Source organism: Neomonachus schauinslandi, chromosome 4 (genome assembly GCF_002201575.2).
Source record: "Neomonachus schauinslandi chromosome 4, ASM220157v2, whole genome shotgun sequence".
NCBI lineage: Eukaryota > Metazoa > Chordata > Mammalia > Carnivora > Phocidae > Neomonachus > Neomonachus schauinslandi.
Window position 1 is genome coordinate 11,746,576 of NC_058406.1, and position 23,039 is coordinate 11,769,614.

The following is a 23,039-nucleotide window of genomic DNA, read 5'->3' on the forward strand; positions in this document are numbered from 1 at the left end:
TCCCACCGGGTTACAAGCTGTCCGCGGGCAGAGGCCAAGTTTCTTGTATACCATCCGATACACACGCGAGTAAATTGGCGAAGGGTAGCGGAGGGATTCGAACCCAGGCCTCTCCTGGTGTCCTCCGGCCTCCCCTTGCCCAACACCTGCCACCCCGAACTATTACTGGTTGATGACGCCGTGCCCGGTGCAGAAGGTCTGTGGACGCGCCTCATCGTATAAATTACTTTTTCACGCCCCACATCCCTGCCCCGCAGTTTGAGTCCACATTTACTGAGCTCCTGCGAGGGCAGGCCGCGTTTGACGCCGGGGCTTCCGGTAATGAGGTCGGCGGGGGCTTCCGGAGGATGGGAAGCCGTCTTTCTTTCCTGCTCCCTCCTGCCCCGCACCGATGGGCCAGATGACCGAGTTGCCTCTCCAAAGTAGGGCTTGGCCAGTGTCCCACTGGTGGGATGAGGTCAGAAGCACCCACCCTTCCCCGGGGGGCAGGGCATGTGGTTCGGGCTGGGAGACGTGGGCTCAGAGCCTGGACTTTCATCGGAGCGAGGAGCCAGACCACAAACTCGTCCAGGGGGCAGGGCACGGGGGGCAGAAGGGAACTGACCCCATTAAAAGTCTGAGAGGCTCTGGCACTTGTGGGAGGCACGGCCCTTCTCTTGCTGCCCCCACAGGACGGTAGGAAGGAAGAGCGTGGATGCTGGAGTCCGAGTGATCTGGCCCCACCTCTAAGTGTGGGCCACTAAGCCTCAGTTTCTGTATCTGTAAAATGGGGATAAGACTGACTCCACAGGGCGCCTGGGTGGCTCAGTCGGTTAAGCGACTGCCTTCGGCTCAGGTCATGATCCTGGAGTCCCGGGATCGAGTCCCGCATCGGGCTCCCTGCTCGGCGGGGGGTCTGCTTCTCCCTCTGACCCTCCTCCCTCTCATGCTCTCTGTCTCTCATTCTCTCTCTCGCAAATAAATAAAATCTTAAAAAAAAAAAAAAAAGACTGACTCTACAGTGATGAGGATTGAATGAAGACGCACACGAGGTGTTAACGGGGCATGAGGCCCGTGCTCAACCCGAAAACATCATTACTGTCAGATGAAGACGCAGAGGTCCCGAGGGGGAATCGCCCAACATGATCTGAAAAACCAGGGGCGCCAGGAGGAGACGCGTGCGGGGGGCCACCCGCCGGGCATCCGGTCAGCGGTACCACGTGGGAGACAGGCTGCCCCGGAAAATATTACTTTATTTGCTGCACTAACAACAGCTCCGGGGCGGGGGGGGGTTGGTGGCTGTCGTCTCTACACGGGATGTCTGAACGGGGGACAGCAACAGCCTCTCCCCGCCTGAGGGCTGGGCGGCCTCGGGGCAGGAGTATGACATCTGCCGACCTCTGGGCTACAGGCGCAAGGGCGGTGGTGTCTCCAGCTACGGGTGCCAGGTGGTGGCTCAGAGGCGGGGACAGCCAGTGTCCGGGGGGCCGAGGGGTCTGCACTACCTCACCGGCGCGGCGGGCGGTGGCCAGGGCTGCTCGGCCAGCTCCCGCTCCAGCTGCTTGAAGCGCTTCTTCGAGGCCCTTCTGGGCCGGAGGCGCCGCAGGCAGGCCGGGAGGCACCGGTCCAGCACGCTCTGCGGAGGACAGGGGGATGCAGAGCGGCGGCTGCGGCCTAGCCCCGGAGCCCCCCGCCGCCCCCAGCCCAGGGTGAGCCCCACCTCCAGCATGAAGGCCCCCACGACGTTGAAGGCCACCAGGCCCAAGAGCAGCAGCTTGAAGCAGGTGTCAGCGACGGTCCTCAGCGCCAGCGGGCCTTGCAGGGGGCCGGGGGCCAGGAGCAGGCCCACCAGGACGGAGCCCAAGAGCGCCAGGGCCACCAGGAAGGGCACTGGGGGTGAGGGCGTGCATCAGGCCAGGGAGCCCCTGCCCCCTCCCACGCATGCCCAGTGGGGGCCCCCCCGAGGCACCAGACCCCATCAGCCCAGCCGGGCAGCGGCACCATTGGTGTAGAGTGGCCGGCGGAAGGGCGCCCCCTTGGACACGGCTGCGGCCAGGATGAGGTACTGGAAGCTGGACAGAGAGAAGACCACCGTGTTCTCATAGTTGGGCAGGTTGTCTGGCGCGGGCACAGTCTTGTTCAGAGGCACGAACCTGGGGGCGCGAAGACCGGGGCTCAGGGAACGAGTGTGCGGAGGACGGGGCAGGGGTGGGACTTGGGAGCTGGGCTCCCTACTCACCAGGGTTGGGCCACAGTCAGGAAGTAGCCCCCCCAGCTGCACGCCGGCCACCAGGGTCACCTGCAGCAGCAGGCTGCTCAGCACGGGGACACTGAGCAGGGCCCCCGGGGGCCGCGCCCGCCCCAGCACCAGCGCCGGCCCCGTGCGGCTCATGAGCCCGGCCACCGTGGTGGTGATGACCAGGTCGATGGCCAGGAACTGCACGTCACCCAGGTTGGTGTTGATCTGCCGGCAGGGGAGGAAGGGCAGAGGGAGGGTAGCAGGGAGGCACCAGCTCCCTGCCCCTCAGGAGTCCGATGGGGAAGGTCAGACTCTTGCCCTGCAGCCCGATCGGGGGGCGTGGGGGCAGCGCCCTCCTGCCTCCGGGGCCCTCCTAGTCTGGCAGAGAAGACACCGCACTGCCTTCAGGGAGCCCCTCTTCCAGTCTGAGGGAGAAGGCATCCTTCCCTGCTGACCCTGGGACACTAAACCTGATGGGGTCGGTTCCTCCTGCCCACAGGAAGCTCCCAGTCTACGGGGGCTCAGACTCTGCCTCGCGGAGCCCCTCGGTCACCAGAGGACCCAGTTCTCGGTGGACGCCGGGACAGGTGCTGGTGCGAGATCTACATTGCCCCACAGGGTCGCCTGCTTTCCGTGGGGGCGAGCCACGTGAGCTCAGAGCAGAGCCGGGGAGATGGCCTCTGAACAGGTGTGACGGGCACGGCCAAGGTCTGGGCCGGGGCGAGGATCCGTGGGGAAGGAGCAGCGGCCCTGGCTCCAGCCCACTCCGGCCTCCGGCCCTGCCTGGGCTCTGCCTCAGTGTCCCCTGCAGACAGGAGCTCCCGAGGACAGGGACGACACGCTAGCACAGGACGGCTGTCCCCGTTTGTGACGACCCACTGTGTGCCGCCACCCGAGGCTCGGGAATCACCCAAGCCCCGTGGCTAGGAAGTGGCAGGGCGGGATCCGAGGCCGCACCATCCGTGCCAGACCTGCTGGGCCCCCAGGCACGCCGCTGAGTGGCCTGGCTCTGGGCCTGCTCCGGGCAGCGGGCTCTGCCCACTCACCGTGTAGAGGATTAGGACGGAGATGAACTGGGTCAAGCTGTACAGAGCCATGTACTTGAAGACGCTGAACGAGGTGTCAAGGGAACACCGGCCTTCCCTGGGTGCGGGGTTGGGGCGTTAGGCGGCCCTGAGGACACCCCCGCCCCTGCCTCACCCCCCCGCCCCGCCGGCCCCTGCCCTCCTCACCTTATGACCATGGGCACACACTCGATGCTGGCCATGCTTGAGGTGAAGGGCGAGACCACCGAGGCCTCGGCCTGGGACAGCGAGATGCCCACGTCGGCCGCCTTCAGGGCCCCGCAGTCATTGGCGCCGTCCCCACACATGCCCACGCAGTACCTGCGCGGGGCGGGGGGGGAGTGTCCTGGCTGGAGCCCGTGAGGTGCCTCCGCGTCGGCGGAACGACCCCTCTGGCCTCCCACGGGGCCGCTGGCGAGCGTGGGGATGGCTGGTCCCTGCTGCACGCCTGCTGCCCGGGACATCTCAGGGGCTCGGTGAACAGGGGTCCTGACTGCTTTTGGCCTGACGGCCCCCGGAGAGCCTGCTGGGGTTCTCCCTGAGGGTGACGGTCACTCCGAATGCCTGCGGTGGGAGGCGGGGGCTCGTGCACCCCCCCACCCCATGCTGTGGACCCGCTAGCCCCCCGCAGGCCCCTCGCCCACATGTACTCACTGGAGCTTCTGGAGCTCACACACCAGCTCTGTCTTCTGCTCGGGAGCCATGCGGGCGAAGACCGTGCCCTGGACCAGCACCTGAGAGCAGGGGAGGAGGGAGAGGCTGAGGCAGCTGCATGGTGGGGGTGGGAGAGCCATGAGGAGGGAGCAGAGCGTGGGGAGGCTGAGAGCGACCGGGGGGCTCAGGGGCAGCCCTACCTTGGGCAGCAGCTTGGGGAAGTGCTTCATAAGGACACCAAAGGTGGACCCGCTGAGGGCCAGGTGGCTGGATCGGGGGTCTGGCTCCACGGTGTAGCTGGAGGCCTGGTCAGGATCCTGGGGGCCCAGGAAGCTCAGCTCAGCTTCCCCTGCCCACCCCGGAGAGCTGGGGCCGGGGTCAGGTAACACGGAGTGGGGTCATCGGTGGGCTGTGTGGCCGGAAGCCCGGCTTGGCCTCACCTTAGCCCCGTTCACAGCTGCGGAGGATTCCAATGGCAGGAGCTCGAGGGAGGCAGGCTGGCCTCGCTCAGGCGGGGTGGCGTGGATGATGACCAGATGCTCCTGGGGACCCACCATGCCGCAGCCCTGGGCCACCGTGACTGCTGTCTGCAGGTTGTCCCCTAGGGGTGTGGGGCAAGGTCAGGACCCAGCTCCTATCTGGGGGTGGGGGTGGGGGTGGGGCATCCTCACTCTGATGCTTACAGATGGGAAAACTGAGGCCAGACACGCTGTCTGCCATGACTGGCTGCGTGAGCTCAGGCAGGTTCATTAACGTCTCTGAACCCCACCTTCCTCACCTGTAAAACCAGGCCATCAAAGGTCTTAGGGGAAAGTGGGGATCAGGGCCTATGTCCCACATATACTACTTAGTGCTGCAGGACTTTGCTGGAAAGCGTGTGTGTACGCACACGCAAGGGCGGGGAGGGCAAGGAGAAGGACACAGACTACTGGGCTCCTCCACGTTGCCCTGGCTACAAATCTTTTCTTGCTCCGTAAAACTTCACCACTTTCAAGGGTGACATAATTCCGCCCATTTCCTACAGGGGGCACTGGAACCCGGAGAAGCCGCCTCGCAGGCGGGCGCCGGGCTGGAACCCAGGCTGCTCAGCACCACCCCCGGGGCTGTCTGGAGGTCATTCTACTCCCAGGGGCCTCCCCTTCCTCATCTAAGTGGAGGGACAAAGGCCACTTGGGAGGGATCCTGTGAAGACCCATGAGATGTCTGAAAAGGACCTGGCCTGAAGCAGGGGCCCGAAAAGAAAGGGTGCGGCATGCCCTCCCCTCTGCCCGTGACCGGGGCGGGGTGGGGGGGATGCTGCCCACGGGCACCTGTCACCATGACGGTGCGGATGCGGGTCCTCCGCAGAGCCTGGATGACCGCTGTGGTCTGGGGCTTCAGCAGGTTCCTCATGACCAGTAGCCCCAGGAGGCCCAGCTCCTGCTCCATGGCGTCCCTGGAGGGTGGGCAGACGTGGCTCAGAGGTCACGCAGTGGCCCAGGCCCCTGCCCCCTCCCCCGCTGCCGGGCCAGGCCATCTCCTCGCGGCTCAGCCGGCAGAGAGCCCCCCTCTGCCCATGCCAGGACCCGAGGCCCAGTCCCCGGGGGGCAGGGGACAGTCCACCTCGTCAGCTGCTGAGCGGCCTCCAGGCTGGGTGCGACAGGCAGCAGCTTGCCCGCGAGGGCCACAACGCGGTAGCCGGCGGCCGTGTAGCTCTGCAGCATCCGGGCAAAGTCCGGCGGCACTGCCGGGGAGAGGCGGGTGTCACTGGGACAAGGAGGCGGGGGCCGGGGTGGAGGCTGGGGGCCCACCCCATTCTGGGCCGCGGCTCGCCCCCTCACCTGTCTCGGGCTTGCAGAGGCCTGCCACCAGCTCAGGGGAGCCCTTGACGTAGGCCTCCGGCTGAGCAGCTCCCGGCCACGCCACGACCACGTTCATGCGCTGCAGGGCTGACGAGAAGGGGAAGCGGCTGAGGATGCTGACGGGCACCGGGGGCTCCTCCTGCAGGGATGGAGGGGCAGCTGAAGGGCCGGCCTGTGGAGCCCCCTCCCACCCCACACCCCACAAGCACCCCCCCATGACTCACCATGCCCTGCAGCTGGGGCTCCTGGGGCGGGGGTTTCATCACCGCCAAGACCTGGGTCCCAAACGCCGAGTCTGCAGCCGGCCCCTCCTCCAGGACCTGGGAGGCGGGCAGGGAAGGTTGGCCACGGAGGGAGGTGGCGGGAGATTCAAGTTAGCCTCCTGGAAGACTTCCTTCGTGTGAGAGCGGATGGAAGTCAAGAACACGGGCTTTGGAGTCAGATGGACCCCAGTTCAAACCCTGGCTTTGCCACTTGCAAGTTGCAGGGTGACTTTGGACAAGTTATCCCAAACCTCCCTCAGCCTCAGCTTCCTCCCTGTGAGGCAGGTTTGGAAGCTTCCTTCCAGGGCTACAGGAGGAGCGCGAGCCAAGGCCCGAGCCATGAGACACTGGCACCAAGTGGGTGCTCCCACGCGGCCTCGGCCATTGTTACTAATGACGGCGGCACAACGGACGCCACCTGGAGTCCTGGAATGAAGACCAGGCGGGGTTAGTGAGAGCCCGGCTGCCCGGAGGCAGGGGCTGGCCTGCTCGGCCTCCTCACCCAGCCAGTCGATTCCACCATCTTGAGGTCCATGGGGTCGCCCACATGGGTGTCCTGGAGCCGGCTGAGGGCATGGCAGGTGGCCAGCGCTCGGAGGAGGGGCCCCACGGGCAGGCGGCGGGGCTCTGGGACCAGAGGCAGGAACGCCTGCCCTTTTAGGGGCACCACACCCATCACATCCAAGCCGTCCTCCGTGAGGGTGCCCGTCTGCAGGGGGCAAGGGGTGGGCCAGTGATGAGTCCCGGGTTGCTGTGTGCCGCTGGGCTGGGCACCCCCACCCCAGGCCAGGCGGGGCCCGTGGGAATACTGGGAGCCAGCGCAGGAGCCAGAGGAGGTCCCTCTGCCAGGGTCGCCCTCCCGAACCCCCGCTTCCTCTGCCTGGCACCGCTGCCTCCAGGAAGTCTTCCGTCACCCTACAGCTGCGTCAGGTGGCCCCTGTTTGGGGCTCCCACCCACGACCCCTCTGCCACCCCCCATCACTTGCTTGATGTGGGGCCAGGAAGAGGGCCTGGCCACACAGCGTACGTGTCCAGCTCCTTCGCCAGCCTGGGGTCGCTGTGAACCCAGTCAGGCCCCACCTTTCTGTTTAAGAACTCCCCGTGGCCCCCAGTGCCCTCAGAATCATTAAGGTCTGAATTCCTCAACGGCGCTCACCAGCCCCTGCCCGACCAGGGCCCTGGCTGTCTTGGCCTGCCCCCTTTCCCCACTGTTCCCCGTGCCCCAGGTCTGTTCCTCCGAGAAGCCATGCTGACTGCTCCCCAGCCCCTGCCTGCCCTGCCTCACGCCTCCGGGGGCACCCCCCCACCCCGCACTGAGGTCACAAGGAGCCTTCCTTGATGCCATCTCCTGACGGGAGTGACCCCACAGACCACCCTATCATGTTACCCTGTTCACTTCCTTCCCCAGACCCATCACCATCTGCAGCTCCCTGTGCCCCCTGGTTCACTCATTCTGGTGGGGGGACATCACCCTGGGGGTCTCTGCTGGGTCTAGGCGCTGAGAGCAGCACCAGGGAACGACTGATCTCAGACGGTTGTCTGCCGGACCGAGAACCCGACGCGCGTGGGAGCTGGGCGGGGCGGGGGGGGTGGAGTCTCTTGAGCATCTCTACCCCAGGACCGGATCCGGCACCGAGCGGGCCCTTGGTCAGTGCTGCCGACTGAGGAGTGCAGGTGTGGAGGCCTGGACGTGGTGCCCGTGGCCCCCGCCCTACGGCCCCCACCTTGTCAAAACACACCAGCTGGAGCTTGCCCCCCAGGTTGATGCGCAGCGGGTGGATGCAGAAGATGCCCTGACTCCGGAGCCGGCTCTGGGCGTAGAGCGTGCACACGGTCATGGCGGCTGGCAGGGCGGGTGGTACCACCACCGTCACCAGGTCCAGGGCCCGGATCACGATCTCATGCAGAGGCACCTGGCAGGAGGCCCCGTGAGTGCCAAAGGCCAGGCTGGCCCTGCGTCCCTGCCGGCGGCCCCCACCCGGGCCCCGAGGCTCACCCGGTTGCGGTGCAGGATGAAGATGCTGTAGATAGTGCCGAGGAGAGCTGGGGAGACAGCACGCGACTCAGCAGGATTTGGGAAGGGGCTGCGGGTGGGGGGGGCAGCAGAGTGGGGTGCAGGGGGCCACTCACCCAGGACAGAGAGGGCAGCCACGAACTTCATGCTGTGTTTGTAGAACTTGAAGTTGATGGGCCGGGGGTGCAAGATGGAGCTCACCAGGCCCCCTTTGGCTGTGCAGAACCCTGGGAGGAGCCGGGGGGTGGAGTGGGGGGGTGAGGGTCAGGACAGGCCCTCCCAGCCCCTGCCCTACCCCACCGCACCTGGGGGTTGAGAGACACGGTGCTCCCGGGATGAGAAATCATCCAGTTTGGGGTGACTCGTGATGGCCCACAGGCCATGCCCAGCCCTCACAGGGTTTAGTGAAAACGGAATGAGTAGGCAGCATCTATAAAGTGGGTGGTTTCACTTAAAAAATCCAGATATGTGGCTTCTGCCGAAACACTCAGATCTGGGTACACTAGGTCCCATTCCCATGTGCCAAGAACCTGCTGGAGTTGTATAGGGCTGCTCCCTTCCTAAGGGGTGGGCTCCTGCTTGCTGGCCACATCCCTGCCCATGTCTTTGGCCCACCCCTAGCTGCGGGTGGGACTTGCCCCAGGTCCCACAGCGGGACAGCGGCAGAGATGGCTCCTGCCCTGCCCGGAGTTGTGAGCCCGGCAGCCCTCCCTACCTCCCTGACTCCTACCTGTTCGAGTCACCACTGCCAGGACGTGGGGTCCAACGAACGCTCGGGCCTGCAGGACGAGGGTCCCACAGAAGAGCGTGTGCCGCCGGTGGGTCTCTGGGCAGTAGGGCTCGGGCCCCTCCGGCAGGGCCGTCTTCAGTACTGGGACGCTCTCCCCTGGGAGGGACACGGGAGGAAGCCCGTGAGGCGCCTCCACGCCACTCCTCCCCACCACCCAGACAGGAGTTAAGCACACTTAACTCTTGTAACCATACGTGCAGAAACCATTGCCCCCATTTTACAGAGAGGGACACTGAGGCTCGGGGCAAAAGACATAAAGACACACAGCCAGACAACCCGGAAAGGATGTGTGCCAGCCAGGAACCAGGAACCCGCTCTCGGGCGAGCCCGACGGTGTGTGTGTGCGTGGACGCACAGGGCTGGGGGAGGGGGGCGGGGAAGACATTCTTACTCTGTCGGAATGATTTTATAACAAGCAGTATTACTTTTATAACTCAGAGCAATACACCAGAGGGTGGGTGGGGGCGCTTAACCTCTCTGAAGCCCTGAGCACCTGCCGGGTGTAGGACTGTCACCCGAGAGCAAAAGGGGAAGAAAAACCTGGAAGTGCTGCCGCGAGGCAGAGGGGCCTCCGAGGCCGCGGGCCGGGCTGACCTGTCAGAGAGCTCTCGTTGACCACGCACTCGCCGGCCACCAGGGCTGCGTCACAGGGCACCAGCCCGCCTTCCTGCGGCAGCACCAGGCAGTCTCCCGGCACCAGCTCGCTGGAGTCCACCCATTCCTCCTCTGCAGGCGAGCGGGGGTCCTCAGCGCGGCCCGGGGCACCCCCAGCCACCTGCTCGAGCCCCCCCCCCTCCCCCCCCCCTCACCCCCCCCGGGCCGGCACACGCACACCCGCGCCGACAGCTGCACCATGTCCCTCAGAGTCTCGCTTTGCTGTGGGGGGAGGGGGGGCACGTGGAGAGTGGGTGGGTGGCGGCCCCCTGGGGTACCCGGCTGCCCCGCCCCCTCCACCATCGTCCCCCCGCCGACCTTTCTGGTCTTGTAGAGCGACAAGCAGATGGAGGCGGTGGAGATGAGGAAGATGCACAGGGCGTATGAGTAGTAGTGATCCGCCAGCCACAGCCCGATGCTGAAGGCCTGGAACCCATAGTAGGGGTTCAGTGCCTGGGGGAGGGGCGGGGAGGCAGCATCAGGGCCCGCGTCCCCGGGGTGGCCCTGCTCAGCCCCTCCAGACATCCGTGGAGCCCCCGGCTTCTTGGCTCTAAAGAGGACCCAGGCATGTAGATGCCAGGCCCCTGCTAAGCATGTCCTCGAAGGGACATCCAATAGTGGTGACAATTCCACACTCCATTTTGCAAATGAGGGCACTGAGGCACAGAAGGGTCAAGTCGCTTGCCCCAAACCAGGCAGCAACCCAGTGGCTGCCTGGGGTTTCCATCAGGCCCGACTCCAAGAGCCAGTCTCCCTCTCATGGGCGTCTGCCTCCGGCTCAGAGGCTGGGATGTGCAGTGTCCTCTTGGGTGTCTGCGCCATGGGCTCCCCTCTGTCCCCTACGCCACATCACCCCTCTGAACCCTGGGATCTTTGCGTGTGAACCGAGCGCCCCTACTCTAAGGCAGCTCAGGCACAGCAAGGCCCAGGAGAAGCCCGGGCTCTGTGGCCTGGCCTCCCAGCCTCTACTCCCAGCCCCAGCCTGGACCACAGCCTCCAATTCCTTGCCCTGAGCGAGGGTCAGGGGGGTCTGAGGTGACTTTCCCCTATGGAGGAGGGGACAGCTGCTCTGGTCTGTCACTATCAAGTGACCCTAAGACGGCCAACCCCCGGCCAAGGTCACACGGCCAATCCAGGCCAGAGCTGGGGCGAGGCCCAGGGCCAGCCCTACCTCGTCCACCAGCAGCTGGGGATAGGACTTGACCGGCACGCCGATCACGTTGGGGCCGTAGATGGTCTTCCTGTAAGAGAAGTGGCCGGGCGAAGAGATGGAGGGGCAGTAGCAGCTGGGCCCTCCAAGGGCGACGGAGCTCCTCATCTTTCAGCCAGGGAAACCGAGGCCCAGAGAAGGCAGGGGACCACAAGGCCACGCTCGGGGGCGGGCAGAATGGAGCCCCCAGTGTTTGGGGCGGCGCCCACCTCACGGTTTGGTCCTGGAGGCTGAGGCCGGAGCGGGAGCGGTGGATGCTGTCACAGGCGCAGCCGTGGTCCAGCAGGCTGGGGGCGGGGCGGGGGGGAGACTCATGTGGGCAATGGGGCCTCCTGCCCCAGGGGACTCGGGGCTCCAGGCCCCTTCTGGCCCACTGAGCTCCTGGGAGGAGGCAGGTCCCTCACTGACTCTGGGCTTAACCCTCTCCCGTTCCTCTGATCGGGCCCCGAACCACCTCGCCGAGGAAGAACACTGAGCGGCGATGAGAATACTTAATAGTGATGAGAATCGCTATTACTGAGTGACGGGAGGATTCTTTACAACGACGATGCCTTCCGTAAGTGACTTAATCTCTCTGTGCCTGTTTTCTCATCTGCAGAGCGGGGATGGTGACAACACCTGCCACGTAGGGCTCTGGGGGGATGAGAAGCCACACAAAGCGCGTGGCTGGTGCCATCCCCACGTCCCCTGGGCACTCACCTCTGCAGATGCAGCTCCCGTTTATCAAGCACTTAGGAGGAGGCAAAGCGGGGACAAGCCCCCAGATGGATGGTCCGAGCCCAGAGCCCTTATAAGGTCTGATTCAGCGTTTTCACCTCGGCCTGAGGCTGAGCCAAACTTTAGGCGAAGCTCATGTACTCCCCCTCCTCAAAACGGCCCAGAGGAGGCAGGGGTTCTCTTTATGCCCCGGTTACAGAGACCCCAGGGCCTGGGGAGGCTCATGACCGGCTCGTGTCGCAGGGGACCGAGGCACACGGCCACGGCCCTGACTCCTACCTGACTTGGCAGAAGGCCTGCTGGCTCTCGATCCAGACGTAGCGCTGGCCCCGGAAGAGGTAGTACCGCAGGGTCCGCTGCTGGGTAGGGGAGAGGAAGCTGGAGGCAGCCTCAGGAGGAGGGGGAGCGGGGGGGCAGCGCAGGGGTAGAGGCCAGAGTCACAGGAAGGAGGCGGGGAGGTGGTCGGCCGAGCATCCTGGACACTGGGGACAGTGGAACCAGAGGTGCCCGGGGAATGTGGAGTCCAACCCTCCCATCGTACAGAGCGTGAAACTGAGGCCCAGGGAGGGTTAAGGACTCGTCCAGAACCCAGCTGTCCACTCACTGCCTCTTCGCTCCTGCAGAACTGGGCGGTGTCCTTCCATGCACCCTCCGGTACTGCACCCACTGCCGCCTGGCTCCGGCCGTCCTCCGGGCCCTGCGCCGGCAGCTCCAGGCTGGGAGGGGTGTGGGGGTGCTTGTGGAGCTCTGGAAGCTGATCCAGCACCTCCCCAGCCCACGGAGCCGCGGTCCCCCCCGGGGTGCGAGTGGGGAGCAGGGGCTTCCGGGAGGGCTGATGGGGCTGCCTCACCTGCCCTCGCTGACGGCCTCAGTCTGCACCTGCACAGTGTACAGCTGCCACGAATTATCCTGGAACAGAGGTGTGGACTCGGTACCAGAAGAGACTCCCCCCCTCCCAGATCCCCCCCTGCCGCCCGGTGGCCCCAGCTGCGTGAGGCAGGGATCAAGGACGTAGGAGCCACCCTTCTGCCCACTGCTCGGATGGGAAAGCAGAGGTCCAGAGAGGACACCCTGAGTGCGGTCCCACAGAAAGTCAGCGGCCAGATGGGGCTGAGACTCCACGCGTGACCCCCCGCCCCCTGCCCCTGCCCCAGCACCACTCCCTCTAGCACCAGGCTGCCTCACCTCTTTGTCTCTTATTTCGATGACGAGTGTTTCTGCGCGGGCCAGGTTGCAGGGCCGGAGCCGCAGCCGCACCCCCCACACCGGCTTCCAGCGGAAGAGCAGCAAAGGGATCCCCGCCATCATCCAGACCACGAGGTGATAGCCTATGACCCTCCATGGACTGCCACAGTAGCCGCTGAGCCTCTGGGGACGCGGACAGAGAGGGCCCAGGTGGGGGTGGGGCGGGCGGGGGGGGAGGGGCGGGGGGGGCCAGGGCTTGGGGCCACCTAACACGGATGAAACTGAGGAGCTGAGGGGATCTACAGATGTGTCTATCGTCAGGGTCCCATAGCCGGCGGGCGTGCTGCCCACGAGAGGGCTGCTGTCTGTGGGTGCAAAGGAGAGAAGTCATGGGGGGGCGCTCCTCCCTCTCTTATGACTTTAAACAAAATGAGCATCGTCATTCTGTGGCCCCTGTGTCGAAGCTGCGGCGGCTTCCATGCAGCTGCTGTGGTCAAAAAGGAGCCGGAGGGACTGCTCTCCCGGATGGCTGCCGTCCCGTTCGCTGTAACTGACCTGTAACATTTTGGGAAAGGACAGTCCCTGCTGTGCCTGCCATTTCTCAGGTACAGACAAAGTCCTCTATTAAAACTGACACGCAGGGCTCCTGGCTGGCTTAGCCGGGTGAGTGTCCAACTCTCGATTTCGGCTCAGGTCATGATCTCAGGGTCGTGGGATTGAGCCCTATGTCAGGCTCCGTGCTGGGCGTGGAACCTGCTTGGGACGCTCTCCCTCCCTCTGTTCCCCTCCCCGCGCGCCCACCCCCCCCAGCTCTTTCTCTCTAAAACAAAAAAACCTGACATGCTTCCAGAGGCCAGCAGAAATGTTCTGTTGATGGGGTCTTGCCTACAGTTACCAGAGTAGAGCTTTTGAAAACTAGCTTGCTGAAGAACAAGGACCAGCATGGAGGGGCAGATGGGAGCGGGTTGGGCACGCGAACTGGGAAAATGCAGCGGCAGGTGGCACAGAAAAGCTTCAGGTGTTGGTCCCAGGACCAAAGGCAGCCAAACCTTTGATGCCGAAGAGCACAGGAAGGGGACAATAAGATTGTTCAAGACAAGGGTATCCGCAGCTGTGTGAGATGAAGGTTCTGGCAGGAACCAAAGTGGCACTTTCTGGTGAGTGAGGATCCTGGGGCCATGGCCGCAATGGGACACAACCACCTCAGGACCTGGCTGCCCCCACGTTTCCGGTGGTGCCTGATTCTGAAGACTGAAGACCCCAGCCTGCTGCTGGAGCGAGGTCGTGGCCAGGAAAGCTGTCTTCATCTTTGATTATGGGCTTACAGCGGGGAGAGGAACACTATGGGAACGGGGCAAGCAGGAAGACAACGGGTTATTTTAGATAGAAAATCACGACCTTTGTATTTCTGCTAATGCTGGCATGACCAAAGAAAGACTTGAAGTAAAAAGAAAGCATCGCTAGGGGCGCCTGGGTGGCTCAGTCAGTGAGGCGTCTGCCTTCCGCTCAGGTCCTGATCCCAGGATGCTGAGAACCCTGCTCAGCGGGGAGTCTGCTTCTCTGCCCCTCCCCCAGCTTGTGCTCTCTCGAGCGTTCTCTCTCCCTCTCAAATAAATAAATAAAATCTCAAAAAAAGAAAAAAAGCATCGCAATTTTATAAACTGATCTGACAGACCCAATGGCTCAAGGCTTCATGAGTCTGTTATCTGACTGTTCTGGGGCTCCCACTCACAGTGTCGTCTCCTTGTGTGTCTGGTTATCGCTGTGTGGGCCCAGAGTGGGGGACAGGGCCTGGTGAGCGCCCTGAGCTTCCACAGCCCTCACACATCCAGCTATCTGCTTCCTGGGAGCTCTGTGTCCCACTTTTGCATCTGGTGCCCACCCAGAGGGCACAGATCAGGGCTGCTGATCCTTGTTCAACTCCGGTGCCCAGCAGAGTCCTGGCAGCGAGGAGATGCTGAGAAGTCGAGTCTGGACTGAGGAGATGTCAGGCCTGCCTTTGACAGCAGCCAGGAAAGGGGCCCCCACTCTGAAGGTGGGATGGGGGAGAGAGGAGCCCAGCCAGTGTGGGGGGAGGGGGTGGGCAGAGAGGAGGGGTGAGTGGAGGACAGAAGGTGCTATGTCCCAGCTGAGCACTTACCAGGGTTCCTTACTTAACCCTCTGGAGGGAAGGAAGGGCTGACTATCACCCCCATTGTACAGATCGGAAAACTGAGGCTCAGAGAATAGCACTAGGTGGCTCTATTGCAGAAATTCTGCTTCCTCCTGTCTCGCCTACGGCAGGGCCGTGGTCCTGGCAGGCAGGCGGATAGCGAGTGTGTGGGGGCTGCAGAGGCCCTGGGCTCACTGCTCCCACCGCGGGGCAGCTTTTGTGGGGTTGAGACACACAGGTGCCTGGGCCCGTCCCCAGACCTGCTGGAGTGATGGCAGCAATGCGGGGCACCTGCAGGTTTCATAGGAGCCTCTGGATTCACTTAGAGGGTGGGGGCAGGCTGCCGATTTCTGAGCTCCTGCCCTTTCCCCTCCTTAGCCAGAGCCCTGCAGAGCCCTGACCTACAAGTTTCCACCAACAAGCCGAGTGTCCCAGGCTGCTGCCACTGTCACAACATCCCCAGCCCCTCAGCTGCTCTGTCCCCAAACACTTGGGCTTCCGAAGTTTTCAGAACACTTCCGAAAGCCTGCTATGTGCGCGCTCTGCTCCTGGCCCTTTTCAACACAGTTAACACACTAACCTTGCTGTGTGAGCTCAATTGTTATCCCCTTTTTATAGTGGAAAATGAGGCTCAGAGAGGTTAAGTAACTTGGCCAAGATCACACAGCACGGCCGCGGTAGTGACAGGATGCGAGTCCAGGCAGGCTGACTCCAGCGTGGGTTTTATCCCTCTGCTGCACCACCTGAGAATGTCTGAGGACTGGGGCTTTGTGTCCCCAACACACCAGGCAGAGTCTGTGCTCTCCTCCCCAGCCCCTGTATCTCCACATAACGATGGTGACCATAATTACTATGGCAATGACCATCATCTGAGCAGCCAACAGCCATTAAGCACTTCCCAGGGACAAGCCCCACTCTATGCCTCCAGACGAATTAGCTCATCTAACCCTCCAGCAACACGAGGGGGTGGACTCCTTTCTCTCATTTTACAAATGAGGGAACTGAGGCTCAGAGGGACAAAGACACCCCAGTAAATGGTGGAGCCAGGACACTGGAGCCGGATCCTGTGGTTTCGGGTCCCAAGTGGGCACTATCAGAGACCAGGGCTCCTGGCCTCACCTCCCCAGGCCTCTCTGAACTCGATGACTCAACACCCCAAGCCCCACCTCCGGCCAGGCCCTCCCTGGCCACTCGGCTGACTCGGAGAACAAACAGAGCCACCAGATCCAGGAAGAAGCCGGATTCTGGGGAAAACTACACACACACACACACACACACACACACACACACACAGCCTGGGGAAAACTACACACACACACACACACACACACAGCCTGTAGCCCACAACCATGGGCGTCTCTGGCCAGCAGCAGTCTTCTTCCTGGGGCTCCGACAGAACCCAAGCCGGGTCCCCCGGGGCGGTCCCTGTCATTCTCCGTCCCATCTGGCTTGTGAGTGGGGCTTGTCAGGGAAGCATTGCCTTCCCTTCCTGACAACGGCCCGCAGACAACACACAGTGGAGGGCCCTCTGCTAGCTGGTGAAGCCTGGGAGGGGGTGACTCACTCTGGCTCCTGGCCCGGGGGGCAGAGGAGTAGGCCTTCAGGGCAAGTGACACAGCCTGGCAAGCTGGGTTCTCAGGTCCTTGGCCACCAAAAAGCTACAGATCTCTCTTGTGGTGGTCCAGATGCTACTGGAGTCCCAGCTGTCTTTTTTGTCAGAGTCCTCCACCTGCCCCAGAGACAGACTCCCCGAGTGGGGCACGGTGGGTTGTGTTTTGGCCCTTAGTGTTGGTCTTGGGGGTTTCCATGGGAAAGAGCACCTCGGGGTTCTAAGGGGTTGACACAGGCCAGGCACTGTTCCACAGGCTTCAATACGGTAACTCACTTATTCCTCACCCCCACTCTATGAAGACGGTACTACTTGTATCCCTGTTGGACAGATTAGGAAACTGAGGCCAGGAGAGGTGAAGCCGGGGGCCCAGGGGCCACAGAGCCAGTGAGTAGTGGGATCTGGATCTAGGCGTTCTGGCTCTCGGGTCCACGCTCCTAACCACTGCACCCCCATCCTCACGGCTTCTTCCCCAGAGCCCCTGGCTCTCTTATAGGCAAGCTATGTTTTGGGAGGCAAGTGCCTTAACGTTTCTGGTTTCCATTTCCCCTTGCTAGGAGCATAACCCCGAGCAGCCAGCACACGAGGAGTGTGAGCAGTGGCCGCCCCGGGGTGGATGACGCTCCTGGGGCGTGGGCCTGTTTCACGGGCAGCTGCCGGCTTCCCTGCCAAAGGGGTTTGGCTCGGCTCTGACCCACTTCTCAGGCTCTCCTCCACGTTCCCATCTGCCTGTCTGAATCCACAGCCGTGCCCCTGCTCCCCTGTGCACACTAGACCGCTTCTCCCCGGCTCGCTGCTGGGCTGGGGATGGGGAAGAAGCCTGCGTGGCATGCTGGGCCACCGGAGCAGGTCGCTTCGCTCGTGCTGATCTGATTTCATCCTGCAACCATCCTGCAATTTATCCCATTTTACAGGTGGGAACACTGAGTCTTGGAGAGGCAGTTGGCCCCCCAACTTGTCTAGCAGCTGGAGAGGGTCTGTGTTGCTCCAAAGCCCTCTCTGCCGGCCTCAGCCACACCCACGGACCAACAATCGTGCCATCAGGCCGGACCGGGCATCCCCGTCCTGCTCACAGTGCCCGGCACACGGCTGGGACTCAGGAACCATTTACTGAATAAGCGAACGAGGGCACGCCTGCTCATCTCGCTGACAGAACAGAGCACGGAAGCAATGGTTCAGAGTCACTGACCCCTGCTCCTGGTCAGTCGGCGGCCAGGTGCAGAGGGGTGAGCCTCTTCGGGAAGGGGCGTGCCAGAGATCACCTTGTGCCACCCTCGTCTGCTTGCTTCCCCAGCGATCTCAACAATGTTCCCTCTGGGAAGAGTGTCCTGCTGCCTATCACACACCCCTCATTTCCTTGGGGAGCATACTCTCCCAAGAAAGGACAAAAGAGGGGCTTGAAGGAGGACGTCACGTCTGTGGAAAACTCTAGTCTGCCAGGAAGGTCAAAGCCCCGTGCACTCTCTCCTGTGGGAACCTTGTCAAAACACTCGGAAGTGCTGGTTTGTCTCTAGTCACATTTCAGTCTCCCCAGGGATGGCCCAGGAAGGTCGGGGCCGTGTCTGATCTCTTTCAGGAACACCAGCTCAGGCTAGCCCCGAGCAGGCTGTGCGGGATGAGAATACTTTTCACGCGAATTGTATTGCTCTTCCAAATAACACGGACTGGTCTTCATGCATCACCCTCAGAGGGCGGGGCTCTTATCAGCTTACTTTACATCATTTTCCAGTAGGGGAAACTGCAGGAACAGAGCTTCAAAGCACCTGGCCCAGAGTCATACAGCTGGAAAAGGGAGAAGCTGGAAATAAGTGGGTCTGAATGAACACATTCCTCTTAGTTCATCCTCACAGCCACCCCATGAAAAGTATGGATTTGGATCCCATTTCACAGGAGGCACAGAGAGGTTAATATGTCCATGGTTGCACAGCTATGGATGGTCCAGACTAGACTTGAACCTCCCCCGACTCCACAGCCCGGGGGCAATGCCACCAGCACTGCAGAGGGGAGGGGCCGGAGTCAAAGCCATCTGAGAACCTCTTGTTTCCTGCGGAAGCCCTGCTTCCTGCTGCTGACCTGGCAGTGGCCCAGGGCAGCAGGGCTGCCTCCTTCCTCGCCGTGCTTCCCCCTGCAGCCAGAGGCTCCTCTCCTCTGCCAGGCTAGTGGGGTGAGGAACAACCTGCTAGTGGTAACCTGATCTTTAGATCTGGAGTTCAGAGGGCCTCTTTCCTCAGCTTTCCCCCTCCCTCACTGGGGTGCACGTTGAGCTTCTGGTAGGGTTGGAAGAGAGGTGGGAGATGGGGAGGGAGAGACCAGAACTGAGGGGTCTGCCTCTGTAGACCATGCTCAACCTTTGGTGGGCTCTTTGCTGAGATCTGGGGTCTGAGTGACTGCCATGGAGATGAGAAGAAGAGAGGTCTCCTGGCTCCTTTCGCAGCAGGTGGGATTTAGACTCCGGAAAGGGTGGGCCTGGGACACATGGTCTGGGATGGGTAACATGCAGGGTGTGGTCCTCGGACCTGGGTGTTGCCAGGCTTCCTCTGGGGGCCTGAGGTAGGGGATCAGCAGTGGCATTTGTGTCCAGGACACTCTGACCCACGGATTCGGGACCCCTGGCTTCTCCAACCTCATTCATTCATTCATTCATTCATCCAAGAGGAATAACTACCAAGAGGCCCCGGATGCAGCGGCCTCCACGGCTCTTCCTCGACCTGGACATCTGTCATTGCAGGAGGGAGTCCAGTGGGCGTGGGGCATCTACCCGCGCCCCTTCCCCGCGGACCTCCAATCACCCTCCTGCACAGCGCCCCGGGCTGCACGAAGGCGGGGAGGGGACGGCTCCGCGCGCCGCCATCCCGGGGGCTCCTGGTCTCTCTGGGAAGCGCCCCGCGTCCACTCCCCGAGACGGGGCAGGGACAGGCACGGGGATGCCCCCGCCGGGGGTTGTTTCCCTGGCCCGCGAGCCTGCGGTGGGGGTGTCGCGTGGCGCGACGACGGGAGGCCCGGGGACCGCGCCCGGTTCTGGGCGGCCCGAGCCGCGCACTCACCTGCGCTCATGCCGGCTCCTCGCGCTCATCGCCGGCCCCGGCGCTGCGGCCCGTGGCCCGGCCCGGGCGTCGCGATGCCCCGCGGCGGGGGCGCGAGGCGGGAGGCTGGGGGCGCGGGGCGGAAGGCCGGGGGCGCGAGGTGGCCCGGGGCACCTGCAGGAGCCGGCAGCTGGCGCGGCTGGGAAGGTGCCGCAGTCGGGGTGTGCGCGCAGCCAAGCTGCGCCCGGCCCACTGCGGCCCCACGTCCGCCCCGCGCGCGGGCTGCCGGGACTTGTAGTCCGAGCCGCCTGCGCCGCCCGCCGGCGACAGACAGACACGGGGTCGGGGGGAGCTCGGGGACTGCGACAGCCATCCCTCAGACACAAGAACACACAGACACACATCAGAGACAGCTACCCTCAGACACACACACAGAGTCACACACACAGATGACACGTAGAGACAACGCACACATACACAACAGTGGTGTGACACTCAGACACACAGATATAACCTCCCCCTGCTCCGTGCCCTGCTCAGCGGAGTCAGCCCCAGCTGCATACCACAGTGGTTAAGGGCTACGCGTGCTGCTTCAGGCTGGCCTCCATCTTGTCCAGACTGTGTGACCTTGGGCAAGTCACCTCTCTCTGGGCCTCCTTTCTTAACCTATAGGATGGCAACGACATCAGCGATGTCCACCTCATAGAGCTGTTTTGAGGCCCACATGAGGAAAAACGTAAAACACCTGGGACAGCACCTGGCACGGCTTGATAAACGTCAAAGAAGGAAGACACACCTGCCCAGAGACTCAAGACTCCAACGTGTGTGTGGACCCGGGGAGACTCTGCAGTGATGCACGGGAGGAGTCTGAAATGCCAGAGGAAGAGCGGAGGGATAGCCCAGACCCCAGAAGCCTCACAGCATGACTGCAGATACACCTGCACGGGTGGGACGCATGGAGGCCCTGACAGGCACCGGACACCTCATCCCTGTATGCAGCACTTAGCACACTGCTCCATCGTGACAGGCGCAGACATGGTGTCCCCTGACCCCGGGGTCGGTGGCTTCTGGACTAAGGACCTCCAAAGGCGGAAGGTGAATGAGAGACCCCAGGGTCTGGGGCAAATCAGGGAAGGATCATATTAGGGCCAGGATAGGACTGGCCCAATTCATCATCCATCCAGCGTGATCTGCGGCATGCCAGGCACTGTTCTAGGAGCTGAGAACATGACGGCGAATGAGACAGACACGGGGAGCAGCCAAAGGCAGGTAGAGGAAAACTCCAACAACAACCTGTCATGGAAAGGGCTGGAAAGAGCCAGAACTTCGATGCAGGGGTAATGGTGCAGGACAGACTCCAGAAGGGAAAGCAAGGAAGGCCTTGACAGTGCCTGATACATGGCAAGACCTCATACACACATTTGCTAAAGGAGCAAATGTTGGCAGCACTTGCTGATGGGTGGGATGTGGAGTGCAGGAGTGTGGAATCAGAGATGCTCCGGGGTTCTGTTCTGAGCAGGTGGGGGCAACGGAGCCACTTGCTGAGCTCGGGCAGGCTGCTGGCGGAGCAGCTTGACCACCTGGGGGACGCGGCTGGCTTCACTCCGTTGATGACTCCTGTGTCATCTGCTGATGACATTTCCAGGGCAGGCAGGCTACTTCTCAGAGTCCCCATGTCCTCCTCCAGAGCCTAGCCCAATGCCTGACGGACCTCTTGCCCGGGGAACCCAGACCCCCACAGCAGGCAGAATGGCGGGGTTCGGAGAAATGACCTGCTAGGATGGCCTTGCCAAGAGGCAGTGTGGTACGGGGACCATGGCTGGGTTCTGGCACCAGAGACCTGGGCCTGCGATGTGTATCTGGCACTTTCTAGCTATATGAGCTTAAAAAAGTCACTTTCCCTCTCTGAGCCCCTCTCCTGCTGTGGAAAACGGAAGCTGTTCAGAGGGCAGAATGAGATAGCAGGTGCTTGGTGGAAGCCGGTTGCTTTCTTTAGCTCCTGGTGCTGGGCTGGAAGCTTCATAAAAGCAAGGGGCTCGGGACACCTGGGTGGCTCAGTCGGTTAGGCGTCTGCCTTCGGCTCAGGTCATGATCCCAGGGCTCTGGGATCGAGCCCCGCATCAGGCTCCTTGCTTGGCGGGGAGCCTGCTTCTCCCTCTGCCTCTGCTTCTCCCCCTGCTTGTGCTTGCACTCTCTCTCTGACAAATAAATAAAATCTTAAAAAAAAAAAAAAAAGCGGGGGGCTCAGAGACCGCCTTGCCAGATTGGTCCCCTCATTTATATTGCTCATGGGGTGGGCTCTGAAGAGGCTCCACCTTCTGAGCCATCTGGGAAGGAGCTGCACTTGCTGCTCCACCCATTGCCTCGATGGGCTTCCTCCCAAACCACAGAGGATGTGGAAGGCCCTGCTGTCTGCTGGGGTTACCTTTGGGGAAGTGGCTCTCACTGTGTGGTCCTCTGAGTGGTCTGTGGGTTGGGCTCCAGTCACCTGTGGGTCAGAACCCATCAAGGAATTTTCCTTGCAAAGTGGCTGCTCCCTGGGGGGCCCCCGAGAAGGACATAAAATATGCCTGGTCCAAGTGGCAAAAGGTTTGACAAGTCACTAGTGTGAACCTGTTTATTCTGGAGCATTGCCTTACTTCTCAATTTCTCCAGTTTCACTAGATTTTTGCAAAAAAAGCGGGTTTTCTCATCTAGTAACAAACCCCATGACAAGACGATGGCTGTCTAGACACATAAAGTGGGGTTTCAGCAATTTGTCTCACAGTCTCCTGGGCAAGGAGAAGGGCCAGAGAGAATTTGGGCGTTGGGGTCGTTGTGACATGAGAAATGAGTACTGGTGGTCCTGGTGAAAAACCATCCTCTGGATGGGAGATCCCCTGCTCTGGCCAGGCAGGTGAGACACATCCCAGGTCGTCAGGTGCAGGGGGCTGGGACCTGAAGGCCTGGGTGGTCCCTGTGGCACGGAGTGGGACTTCCATGCCGTAGGGATTTGAGACAAATCAGCTGAATTGCATTTCTGGAGCATTCGCTCTACCGCAGGCTAGATGCTTTCCCGTTTGTCTTTATTTTTTTGAAGATTAATATGTTAAGTATTTATTTAAAAATTTTTTCAGGGGCGCCTGGGTGGCTCAGTCGTTAAGCGTCTGCCTTCGACTCAGGTCATGATCCCAGGGTCCTGGGATCGAGCCCCGCCATCGGGCTCCCTGCTCTGCGGGGAGCCTGCTTCTCCCTCTCCCCCTCCCCCTGCTTGTGTTCCCTCTCTCGCTGGTTTCTCTCTGTCAAATAAATAAATAAAATCTTAAAAAAAAATTTTTTTTTCAGCTTTTTTGAGGTATAAAGGATTCTCTTCCCTGAGTTCACACATCTATCAGCTTACATATTTACTTTTTTTGGGGGGGTGAGAACTCACATTTATTCTCATTTGGAATTGAACCACAATTCTGAGCGATAAATGCTATTAATTCCCATTTTATAGACAGGAAAACAGAGGCACAGCGGTTCAAGTTGCCCAAAGACCAGGGAAGAAGAGATGGCTGGGTCCCATCTCAGAGAAACTCGAGGAATTCCACAGTATTACTTTTGTGAATGAAGGCACATCGTCTGGACACGGTTCAGACGTAGCACAGAGGGAGCATAAGGGAC

At 61.9% G+C, this 23,039-nt stretch overlaps 1 protein-coding gene and 1 non-coding gene across 2 annotated transcripts; one reads left to right on the top strand and one right to left on the bottom strand.

Moving 5' to 3' along the window:
- Positions 1–1,263: 1,263 nt before the first annotated feature.
- On the bottom strand, positions 1,264–19,609 carry ATP13A2 (ATPase cation transporting 13A2). Its single transcript, XM_044913891.1, is given in 30 exon segments — positions 1,264–1,615; positions 1,700–1,869; positions 1,981–2,132; positions 2,219–2,250; positions 2,252–2,443; positions 3,265–3,361; positions 3,451–3,603; positions 3,937–4,016; positions 4,137–4,253; positions 4,377–4,537; positions 5,247–5,371; positions 5,539–5,659; positions 5,757–5,916; positions 6,002–6,097; positions 6,543–6,749; positions 7,765–7,953; positions 8,037–8,083; positions 8,171–8,281; positions 8,785–8,940; positions 9,439–9,570; positions 9,654–9,720; positions 9,817–9,951; positions 10,670–10,739; positions 10,918–10,995; positions 11,705–11,784; positions 12,030–12,141; positions 12,276–12,334; positions 12,611–12,793; positions 12,884–12,975; positions 19,416–19,609. Coding segments are annotated over 30 exon segments (3,519 nt in total). The 5' UTR covers positions 19,426–19,609; the 3' UTR covers positions 1,264–1,480.
- Positions 13,056–13,191, top strand: LOC123324753. Its single transcript, XR_006540019.1, has one exon. It is a non-coding gene; the product is annotated as a small nucleolar RNA SNORA16B/SNORA16A family (small nucleolar RNA).
- Positions 19,610–23,039: the final 3,430 nt, after the last annotated feature.